The sequence below is a fragment of the Polistes dominula genome, unplaced genomic scaffold (genome assembly GCF_049000335.1).
Source record: "Polistes dominula isolate Pdom_NZ unplaced genomic scaffold, Pdom_raw_medaka contig_32, whole genome shotgun sequence".
Classification (NCBI taxonomy): domain Eukaryota; kingdom Metazoa; phylum Arthropoda; class Insecta; order Hymenoptera; family Vespidae; genus Polistes; species Polistes dominula.
This window is the reverse complement of record NW_028300880.1, coordinates 828,088-841,064: the sequence shown is the minus strand read 5'-3', so window position 1 is coordinate 841,064 and position 12,977 is coordinate 828,088. Positions and strand designations below refer to the sequence as shown.

The window sequence follows — 12,977 nt, the reverse complement described above, 5'->3', positions numbered from 1 at the left end:
AGGATTAAGTATTACGATTAAATGAACATGACGTTTTTACGAGCAAAACATGTCATAAAAAATCATAATGCAGCATCAGTGCTCTAAAATAGAATATACCTGTAACGTAACCTTGTTAATTTACTTATGCGAATAATCTAGACAAGTAAGTAAGTAAATAACTATACGAGAACAGTAAATATATCAATTAATGAAATGATTAATGAATTCAATATGATAACAGTGATAAATATTTACATCAAGTTATTTCTATTTTAATTTCAAATTATCATTTTATATATATGCTCGACATTATGTAATTGAATATTATCATTTCAATTCAATACTATCAAATCAAATTAATTGAATAAAGACGCTTATATGCGTTTGATTTATTACAAATTTTTTAATTTAAAATTTATAAAAATAATGCAGATAAAGGTTTGTGTGCTTATAAAAAAGAAAGTAAAATAGTTTTGTGTAGAAAAAGTGTAGAAAAAAAATATAAATTATTAACAATATTATTAACTAATGTTACATTATAATATTATTTTTATTATATTATATTTTTATTATATATAATTAATTTATAATATAAAATAATACAATATATAATATAATAATTAAATCAATATTAAATTATATAATTAATATTATAAATAATTTAATAATTATAATTATAATAAAGACTGTATTTAATTTTGTTATAGGGGGAAAAAAAAAGAAATTGTAAAACTTCGACGCCATATTTGTTTTATCCGTAAACTTCAAAAATTTTGTCTTTAGTAGTAATAAATATTTGATCGTATGATTATTATGTAGCAAAATATTGCGAGTAATTGTAAATTTGTTGTTCCGTTCGCAACGGATCTTTCTCGTGGAAAGATGCGGGCAGAACTACCCGTATTATTGCTCGTTTTAACCTGCAGTTGCACCTGCGCGACCCCTGGGAACAGTTCTGCGCGCGTCGGCCTTTATCGGACATTATTTATTTGCACGTCCTGTATTCTTTCTTTTTTCTTTTATTTTTTATTTTTTTTTATTATTTTCTTCCTCGTTTCTTTTCTTCTTATCTTTTTTTTCTTTTTGTGTTTCTTTATTTTCTATTTTCTTTTTTATTTTTTTTTTATTTTTTTTCGGGATTTCTTCAGTGGACGCATGCGCGTTATGTTATTTCAATTTTATTACTTCTTTTCACTTCTATTATTTGTTCCGTTTTTTTTTTTTTTTTTTTTTTATTTATTTTCTTTTCCTTTTGCTTTTTGATTTCTTCTTCTTTTTTGTCTGTTATTTTTTTATTTTTTTTTTTTTTTTTTTTTTTTTTTATTTTTTAATCTTGGAAAGAATTTACAGTCACAAAGGTGAATAAAATGGTACGTCAAGATGGGGAATTTTTTTATTTTTTTTTTTATTTGTCAACGCGTCTACGCCCAACGTAATCTTTTGGTAAATAAAGATAACGTTGAAACGAAACGAAATGATATTTTATATAAGAAAATTTTCTATGCATTTATTTAGTAAGAAATGTTCATCGATATTAGTGTGAATTAAATTTAATAAAATTAATATAACCTATGAAATATATTCTTTTAACACTGAACACAAGTGAACGTATAAATTCATTAATATTTAATATTAATGAATTTAGATAAAAATAATATTAAAATAAAAAAAATTAAAGAATATTTTAATGAAATTTACAAAAAAGAAAAAACCTTGTCCTTTTTCCTAATAAATTTGTTCCTTTTTTGAAGATAAAGTTTCATTTACATTGTTCAATTATATTTAATATTATACAGATAATTGAATACAAATAACATCGAAATAGAAAATTTTGAATAGTTTTGAAAAAACAAATTCAAATTACAAAATAATTCTGAACGATTGTTCCTATTAATATTCTTTCAAAAACTTTCTCAATGACGAGATTAAAATAATTTAAATATAATTAAGATAGGAAAAATATTTTAAAGATTAGATAGATAACATATTACTATTAGATAAAATTTATTTCTGAAAAATTTGGAGAAATTTTTCCTAAAGAAAATTTCTCTTTAATGTTTTTCTAATAATATTTCTAATTAGTCTATTTGTTTCAATCAAATTATTTAGTAAAACAAAATATTCTTTTTATAAAAAGATAACAAAATTATTATTGTTCTTCTAATAATCTAAATTTCTGAAAAATTTCTTCAAATTTTTCCTAAAGAAAATTTCCATTTTATGTTTTTCTAATAATATTTCTAATTAGTCTATTTGTTTCAATCAAATTATTTAGTAAAACAAAATATTCTTTTATAAGAAGATAACAAAATTATTATTTGTTCTTCTAATAATCTAAATTTCTGAACAATTTCTTCAAATTTTTCCTAAAGAAAATTTCCATTTTATGTTTTTCTAATAATATTTCTAATTAGTCTATTTGTTTCAATCAAATTATTTAGTAAAACAGAATATTCTTTTATAAAAAGATAACAAAACTATTATTAGAAGAACACTAATAGTCATCAATATTTCTAATTATTTTCAAATAATTTTTTTTCTCCAAATATTTCCAGTTTTTTAAATTCATTCAATATTATTATCAATTAAATAAATTATCATATTAAACATAACCTACAAATGACGTAGGATATACTCTCTTATGTTAGTTAGAAAGATAATCGTCGACAAAAAGTGAATTATTCAAAGCGTGTTATTTCAAGTTACAACTCTTGTTGTGACAATTTTTAAATAACATTAAAATAAATCATAAAAACATTGATCAAATTAAATAATAAATATTTAAAAGTCAATAATTAATGTAATATAAATTTGGTTATATTTGACAAGTTACGATCTTGAAATACGATGCAAAATTATCAGAGCGTAAGGAATTATGTTAAACTATGCAACAGGTATACTCATTACTTGACGTTCACTCAATTTGTCAATAATTTCAACAAATCGACAAATAAGTAGATAGAAAACTATCTTGTTTTTCTAGTTTACCTTGTGTAATTTAAACCAATTTAATATATGTGAAACAATTTTATAATACGTATGCATACATTTTATAATACATTTAGCATATCCACTTATGCATAAATAAAAAAATAGATTATGAATATTATAGTTAGATATAATATTTAATAAATGTTCAATAATCTTAAGTAAAAAAGATAAAATGTCGGATAATGTAACGAAACTTAAATTCTATCAATTTACCAATCGTTTATTTGTGATTCGAATATTTTATAAATGTGATTTTATTATTATATTAATTACAATAAATATAAATATATATTTATATTTATTTATTTATTTCAAATCAGAACTTTTCAAAATGTAACTCGTGACTATTTCAAAAAGAGGGTGTGAGTTGGATAAAATTTGAACAAAAAATAAAATAACTCAAAATGGACACGCGACTATCGAACATTAATTCCAAATCAGTTCGATATAGATTATGGGTACGTATGTGAGATTATGATAGGTAAAAAAGAGAAGATAACAGAATTTATAGCCAGGATCGTGAAAATATTTTCTTCAATAAGAAAAACGATCATCAAAATGAAAACCAGTTTGAGAATTTAAGATTAATTTCATTGAAATATAATATAAAAACAAGATGATATTTACTTCTATAAATATATTATTAATATTTATTTATATTATTATTTATTATATTTATTATATTCTATATATATATATATTAATTTTATATAAATTATATTAGACCATAAATTAATAATTTTTAATTTATTATTATATTATTATAATTATTAATATATTAATTTATTTTTATATAATTTATATACATTATATAGATTAATAATTTTTTAATTTATTATTTTTGCAAATTTATTATTTATATATTAATTTATTATTATATAATATATAATTTAACATATATATATATATATATATATATATATATATTAATTTTATATAAATTCTATTAAAACAAATTAACAATTTTTAAATTTATTATTTGTATATTTATTATTTTTATCTTAAACATTAAATTATATTATATTAAATATTATTAAAAAAAAGAAATATTAATAATATATTTATACAAGTAAATATCATCTTGTTTTTATATTATATTTCAATCAAATAAATATTATATTCTCAAACATATAATATATTTTATACACACAAAATAATATTTATTTATTATATACATATATAAATATATTTATATTCAATACTTTTCTCAATTTATTATCACATTTATTAGACTAATAAGTGTATCGTTTGGTATAATAAACATCGAGAAGCAAGTAGGACTGCGTTATAATTTAATAAAGCTCAGATAAATTTAGATTATAGCGAGTGAAACGACATATATGAAAGAAAGAAAGAAATAAAAAAAGAAAGAGAGAGAGAAAGAGAGAAAGAAAGAGAGAGAGAGAGAGAGAGAGAGAGAGAGAGAACGTAGATACGTCAACATACTTAAATTAGTTCGAGATTACTCTTCGACTCGGGGGGAGTAAAATTAGCACGATAAATCTATCCTATTCTCAACGAGCTCTGCACGTCTTTGCCCGACTTCAACGTCAACCGATTCGTCCTTCCCCTCTACCCCCTTTATCCTCGGACTAATCAATTAAACGTTATTTTTCGTATGATTAACAAAGCTTCTTCTGATTGTACATTATATTTGTTTAGTTTTGTTTTATCTCATCAAACAACGTAAGCACGATTATTGAAATCCTCCTACCAATCTGCTCGTAAATTTTAAAATGATTCATTTCGGTGAATTTTATTTGCAACTTTTTTTTGGGGAGGGGGATATTCTAATTTTTTCAAATTAGGATTTAATTGAAATTTCTAATTTTTCTTTTAATTTTTCTTTTTTTTTTTGAATTAAGATTAATAGTTGTTTGTTAGTGACGTTAATTGTATAAGCAATGTTTTGTAAATTGAAGTTGTTCATTTTATTCTAGTTGATGATTTATGCATTGATTAATTTATAAATTAATTATTAAATAATAAATAAAATTTTGTTTATATTTAATTCATAATTAGAAATTCATGTTAACTAATAATTGACAAGAAATTTGAAATATTTCAATGAATAAATAATAATTTTGTATATTTTTCACGTATATCGTTTAACACACTTAATCAATTTAACATACTTGAACGATTCATACGTTCAATTATAAATTAATAAATATATATTTATTAATACTACAATAAAGATTTTTAATGGTATTCAACAAAAATAATTATAAACATTAATTAACAAATTTTAGAATGATATTAAACAAATTTTCTAAATTTATAAACACGCGATCGAAGTTTATAATATTGATGAAGTATAATATATAAATAATAATCGAAGTTTCATATTTTGATATTAATATAGAAAACAATATAATGAATAAAAAAATAAAATAAATATCAAATCAATAGAAATATGATAGAAAAATTCTAACATAACTAATACAATTAACCTTAATACAAATCTCCCTTCAACTTCTCGTTTGAGAAAAAAAATAAAAACATAAAAAATACAATCTTCACTTAGAAATATTATATCGAATAATGAGAGTTAATATTAAATAACAATTATACACCAATGTGGTATTAAAAATATTCATCTCAATTACTCAATTACTTCAACTTCATCTCAATTACTCAATTACTTCATCTTCATCTCATACTCAATTACTTACATATATATATATATATATCAAATCTCACATTAATCGATTACTATGTTAAAACGATAATTCAAATTATATTAAAAAAAAAAAATAATAATAATAATAAAATAAAAAATTATGTAAAGTTATACACGTATGACGTCAAACTCTATGAAGAACATAACGAAAATGATACTTCAATGTAATTGATATTACGAACTATGAATTAAATTAATATTGTTATTATTATTATTATTATTATTAATACGTTAGGGTATTATAAGTCATGGTCGTAAAGTTTCTCGAGATCCGAAGACAACGTTCAGTATGCGACGGCCGTCGGTTAGGTTTACGAAGTTAAGGCAGGTGCAACTAATCGATTCAACGATCGATTTCACATTATTCGATCAATTCGATCATAAATCTTAAATCTTTCTTTATTATATTATTTATTTTTTTTTTTGATCATTTTTTTTTTATATTTTTTTCTTATCCACTTTTCGTGTCAGGTTCGATTTATTATTTTTTTTTTCGTTTTTTTTTTATTATTATGGAAATGGTTTTTTTTTTGCTGTTATTTAAACGACATCAATGGATATCATATTTTTTATTATTTGAAATACAAATTATTTTATTACTTTTTTTAAAATTTTTTTTCTATTTGATAATCCATCGTAATCGTTTGATTTGAAATATTTTTTACCGACGAACCTTTTTTCTTTCGTTGTTTTTTTTTTTTTTTTTTTTTTATTACATGCGGTTTATGCTTTGATTATTTTTTTTTTCTTTTTTTTTTATTGTTATTATTATTGTTATTATTATATGATTTTTTGTGGCATCGCAGGTTACATTTTTTTTTTTTTTTACCGCATTACACACTTCGTTTTCCGATCTTTTTTATTTAATGTACATTACATCGATTTAATAATAATTTCATTGTAATTTAATTGTTCATACCCTTTTAAGCAATATGTTTTAGATCATTTAGATCTAATACAATTATCAATCGTAACGAATTCTAATTTTTGTTCTAAATTCGATCAAATTTGTTTCAGAATTATGCACATCTTAATTATTATAAAAACAATTCATTTTAATTACATCGAAAACCTAATATATATATATATATTTTTTTTTTGTAATAAATATTGTAAATCATTTACATTGTTTTCGATCTATGTGATGAAATATCGACAAATTTTCTTACGAATTATATCAAATTTATTTTAAACAATAAATGAATTATCTATCATTAATTATCAATAAAATTTTATTGATATAAAAGATCAAATTTTTTTTTCACGAACGATTTATAGATCATTTTTACATTACTCCATCATATGTAAATCAAAATCCTATTTCTGAATCTTATTCACTTTTTTTTCAACTCACTATACTTAACAATTACTATTAATAAAATTGCTATGTGGATGTGAATAATTGCCTCAAATTTAAATAATTGCATATTATCAATATTAACAATTGCACACGATAAATTCGAATAACTAATCAGAATCATATTTCCTTTCATTTTCAAATTCCTCGATCAGTATAATCATAAATCCAAATTACCCCTCACACATTACCAACCAATTATAATAAATAATAGAATCAAATTAATGTAATTATTTTCTATCATCATAAACTATGGATCAATCTTAGATTATTCAATCACTATGATCAAAAATCCTAATTTATCTACGAAATATCAATCTGTATTTTTCACACTGTTCATAAAAAATGAATACCATCGATACGATTCCCATAAAATAAATCCAAAATAAATAATCTTCTTTTAACAAAAACCACCTCGAACGAAATATCAAATAACTCTCGTTTTGTTTATTAAACAATAAAAAAAAATAAAAAATAAAAACCAAAAACAATATCAATAAAGAATGAAACAAACATACCTGGGAAGCCGACGGATAGGAATATCCGAATTGAGCGTAGGCCGACATATCTTGATCGAGTGTATCAACAAACTCGTTCCTTCTTCGTAGATCTGTTCTAACGGATTGATAAACTAGGGGGGTCCGGGTGGTGGGGGAGGAGGGGATTATTAAAAAAAAAAATTCCCAACACAATAGCACACAAATTAGTGCCGATCACACTCGCGCAAAGTACACTAAAACACTCGATCACTAAAGTTCTCTATGCTCGTTTTCTTCTTTTTCGTCGTTTTGGTTGTAGTCTTCTTGATTGTTGTTGTTGTTATCGTTGTCCTCGTGACGTGACGAATGAGTAACATGGATAATGATGATCGTCTAGCCATCAGGGCGTCTTGCCGTTAGGATCCAATGGGTCCAACGAAGAAAGCATACCTCTGTCTCTATTTAGTTTAACTTTTATTTGATTGCACTTACGATATTTATTTATTTATTTAGTTTTGTTCTTTTATATCCTTAGGTTCGATATAAGTATTTTTGGACATACAAAACTTAATTGTATATCAATTTTTTTGTATTTTAAATAACAATCGAATGAAAACGAACATTAATTCGATCAAACGATATCTTCGTAGGTAACGATGATAATAATAGTAATGACGATGACGATGACGATGACGATGACGCTCTTGGTGGCAATAACGATGATAATATTATTACAACGTATAATAATAAAAGTAATAAAATGAACTGGTTGCACGAACTACGTAGAGTTTCACGTGATATTAATGTAGAATATAATAAATGTCGCGTCGCGTAGCAGCAGCAAAAGCAACAGCAACAGCAGAAGGAAGACCGAAAACGCGTGTCCGATACGTGCGATACGATAATAATAAGAATAACGAGTGAAAGTACGTACGACGGGACGGACATTCGGACAGACTTAGAATGCTTTGGGCTTTGAGAGAGAACACGAGCGAGCGATTGGTTATGCCAGTTGGGTGTCGGTGGTCCGTCCCCTGCTCTCACAGGGCACTCCAGTCTGCGACTGACTCCCGAGCACTCACACCACTTCAGCGACCTTCTTCCGTGCCGCTCCGCACCGTCCCGGTTGCCCCTCTGGCGAGGAAAACCGAAAGCACCTTACCCCCACCACTAGCTAGGTTAACACCCACCAAACGAGCTACGACCAATCACGATCGTTGATACTACGCTGACGTATCTGCTGGGCGTGTCGCATTAACTAGAGTGGGAATTTTCATTGGTCGAGGGGCAGTTCATGAGAAACGCCCATTTACAATGTAAACGCCCATTTTCTTTTCTGCCCCACCTAGAAACACCTATGAAACCTACCGTTAAACGAGCTACCACCGCTAAACCTAACTACCACCACCACCACGAGTATTTCCACCACCATCAGTATTACCACCACTGCTTTTGCTTTGCTCCGACTCTGCTGGTCTGCTTTGGTTTTCTACTGCTGCTGCTGCTGCTGCTGCTGCTGATACTACTACCGTTCCTGCTTGCCGTTGTTGCTGCTATTGTTGTGTCCTCTTCTTTTACTTTCTCTACTCTTTCTATTCTCTCTTCCTCTCTCTTGACCCCTTCTATTGGTAGTACTTATACTTCTCCTCAGCAACCCTCGAGTACTTATTCGAACGTACGCGGGGACAAACAGCCACGGTTGAACAAGGAGAAACGAGTGTGTTTACGCGAGTCCTACTCTTGTCAAGCCGACGGGCCAAAAGGGACTTAAATAAATCTCCTATCCCTCCCCACCATTTACCTTCTACCCCCCACCCTTCTCCCTCTATCTTTTTGCTCTATAACAATGCAACCTTCTTCCGGGTTATATCCTACTACTATTGTTCAACTATGAACCTGTCACTTTCTCTATGTTTTCTTTTTTTTCCTTCTACTACTATTTTCTTGCTTCGTCTATCGTGAAATTTTTAACGAGGAACAATCGATTAACGTCAGATTCATTCATTCTCTATTCGCCTAATTTAACTCAACAATTGCTTTTAAGCTATTGAATTAGAATGTTTGTTTCATTCATTTGAATCAATCTCTTGTCGGGGTTTCACATTCCGCAATATTTCTTGAAATTTATTATATTACTTAAAATTATGAAAATTATTAAATATTTGAGAAAATGAATTATTAATTAGAATTGTAAAAGAGTGTTTCATAATTTAAGGTTCATCATTTTTGTCGAATTGTTTTATACAATTTCATCATGGTCATCTCTTATCTCTTTTATATTTAACGAACCAAACGATTTTCACGAATCACATCAATCTTATCTTATTTTAAATTTGTATCTCGTTTTATTGTTCAACAAAAAAAAAAACACAGTCGTTTCTATTTTAACGTTCATTTCTTATTTCTTCGTTCCGTTTACGATGAAATTTTTAAGCAATAAAATCTAAACTATTTCTCTACCTGCTCTTTCTGAATCTTTTTCCTCATCTTTATCTCCTTTACTTTGATCGAACGAACAAAAAGTCTAAACTGAGGAAAGAATTTTTCTTCAAAGTTTAACTTAACGATCAACATTATAAATGATTTTTTCTTTTTCTTAGTTCCATTGCAAATTAATTCTTTGCAAAGACATTCTCATATTCCAGTTGGAATTATATTAACTTAGAAATGATCACTGTGAAACTACGGTATAATCGGTTAGTTCAGACGAATGAACATCCTAACTCGACGACTCAACCATACTTACTTCATATTAGCTAAAAGGTAATTCTTCTAGCTCGCTGATTCTTCTCGTTTCAAAAGATTAGCTAACTCTATCTATCCATCTATCTATCTATCTATCTTTTCTTAACCACTTGGAATAATTTCACGGATCATTAACTCTTTACCCGAACCTTTTTCTTCCTCCCTCCCTCCCTTCCTTCCTTATTTCTCTTATTTCCCTTACTCCTATATTTTTTACACATTTCAAAACAAAAATTGTTGAAATCTTAGAAAGGATTATGATCTATCAGATTAGTATATAAAAGATTGATAATCTTAAATTCATTTTGGTCAAATGACTGACAGAAAACATTGTAAATTGATTTGTTCTCAAATGACATGGTACATTATTCAAATTATTCATGGATGTTTTTCGCATTATTGCATGATATGTTGTAAAATATTCAAAAAAAAAAAATTAGAATTTTCTTTGAAATAAAATTCGAAAGGACATAAATATTGTCTATCGAATAACATGCTTGATTTATGTTAGATAAGTTCCTAGCTGAGATCTCTTTGTTATGGGGATGTACGTGAAAAATCTTGTTCTTTTTGTTTGGGGGGGATAATAAAGATCCTCCTGAGATTTTGACTTCCTTCTTTCGTTACTTTCATCAATCTGTTGGATTTATTCAAACGTGAAGGTTCGCTATTACTTTCCTATTTATTCAGAACTTTCTTCTTTTTTTTTCTTTTCTTTTTATTTTCTTTCTTTATTACGAATGATTTATAATCATAAGAAGAGGATACAAGGATGATCGTAAAATGGGACTGCATACCGTGCATAGTTTTCCTCCTTTTGCTTCAATTCTTGTTAAAACATCATAATGGCAAGATCCTTTTCTCGTAATATTCAACTTAATCCTGATCCTCCTCAATACAATGACAACATCTTATTTTAACTTCTACTCACTTTCAGACTGTTTCTATTCGCATTTTTCTTTATTCTTCGATATTTTTCTTTTCGTTTTCTTCACCTTTTTTCTTTTATATTATAACAACGAAAATGGAAAACGAATGCATCGTGCTTCAAAACCGCACAATAACCATTAATGTTTAACCATTTATTTTTTTTTTCTTTTCTATTCGAAACTTGTTTATTTGTGGTATTCTCCTGAGACATTTTTAGCCTTTCAATACTTTCATTCAAAATTCAAATTTTGAAAGAGTTCTATTATTAAAACAGCAAATATGTAAAGACATTTTTATGATTTTTGCCTGAATCTGATGAAATAACATCCTATCCCCCTGTATCCTTTCAATACTACAAGGGATTATGATCATTTTACATGAGATTTTGTATGTTTGAGTTATATGAGATTATTTCATGTCAATCATCCTACTTAAGATGTATATTTTAATATTTTTTTAGGAAAAGATTACAACAACAAGTTTCAATGAGCAATTTTTTTTTCAGTTTCTAATTTTAATTTATTATTTTATTCGAAATTTTTATCAAATAACTTATATACAGTCAAACCTGTTTTTGTGCGGTCTTTTTTTATGCGCTTTTTTTTTGTGCGATTCTTTTTTTGTGCGGTATATGAATATCGACAGATTGAACTGAAAAAAAAAAAATTTCTCCTTGTTTAAAATTAGAAATTAAAATTTTTTTTAAATGTTTCAATGTGTAATTTAATTATTTATTTCGTTTGGAAAGCACTTTCTTGCTATTTCGTGAAGCTTTGACATATTTTCTAAGTGAGACTTTTTTTATGCGGTCCCTATCTACCGCACAAAAACAGGTTTGACTGTAAATTAGAAATAATTTCATATTTAATTTCAAATGTGTGGTGTGTGGATGTTCATTTTCAATAAATTATTATTTACAAAATATCATGTCTATTGAAGAAATTCATATTATAATCAACCTTATTAATTTTTTTTTTTTTTTTTTTTTTAAAGTAAATGTTATTTTTTTATAAAGATTTATAAGAAAAAAAAATAAAAAAATGTAGAAATATTTAAATATATATACAAAACAAAATGGTAAGAATCAACTTACATTGAGAAACCTGTTGTCCTTTCTAAAATCGTATCTGATCTTAACGGACAGTTTCATTTTAGAAATTCTTGAACCCCATGGGAATAAAAACGTGATGACCATTAGATTTGGTGTATAAAAACATCTTTTGTTATTTTACTTCTAACATTTTTTCCCCATGTATCTCAATATACTGTAAAATTGTTAGTGGTCAGACGATATTTGAAAATGTGTTGAATGAATGAATGAATGAATGTTGGTCAGTATTGTTAATAACAACACCACAACTATGAAATTCATTGATTTATTTAAATTCTTTCAAATTTTCAAGAATATTATTAATTACAGTGTGGTAAGTTAATCAAAAGCATTTGATAATGAAAAAAATGGAATGTAAAATATAGAAAATAAATTGCATATGTGTTTTATATGTGTATTGTCAAGAACGTAGGTTGATATTGGTATTAATTACAACCCAACTATGAAACTAATTCTCTCTCTCTCTCTCTCTCTCTCAGTTTTATTATTATGTGGAATGAATTACGTGTGCCGCGTTTAAAAACCTTTTATTGCACCACTATGATGGTATCATTTAAACGTTATTCCCGAGATTAAATTAAAGACTTCCCCCCTACCTTTTTAAAGAATTTCTTCGTAATTCTTTTTTCTTTTTGTATTATACACCAAGCCGCCGACATATTTTATTGGTTGATTTAAATTATTGTAAAAAAAAAAAAA

General features: G+C 26.0%; 1 protein-coding gene and 1 long non-coding RNA gene across 3 annotated transcripts in view; one reads left to right on the top strand and one right to left on the bottom strand.

Moving 5' to 3' along the window:
• Window positions 1-12,977, bottom strand: part of LOC107069813 (homeobox protein araucan) — a 121,792-nt gene that overhangs the window by 72,158 nt on the left and 36,657 nt on the right. Inside the window, exon 1 of one of the 2 annotated variants that reach the window (XM_015327422.2) lies at window positions 7,532-8,588. The exons of the other annotated variant lie outside the window; for it this stretch is intronic. Coding sequence (XP_015182908.1) covers window positions 7,532-7,579 — 48 coding nt within the window. The 5' untranslated portion in view covers window positions 7,580-8,588. Of the gene's footprint in view, window positions 1-7,531; window positions 8,589-12,977 lie in introns of those variants that run through there. 2 annotated transcript variants of the gene reach the window in all.
• Window positions 1-12,977, top strand: part of LOC149033549 (uncharacterized) — a 106,497-nt gene that overhangs the window by 82,595 nt on the left and 10,925 nt on the right. The gene's annotated exons all lie outside the window — the stretch shown is intronic.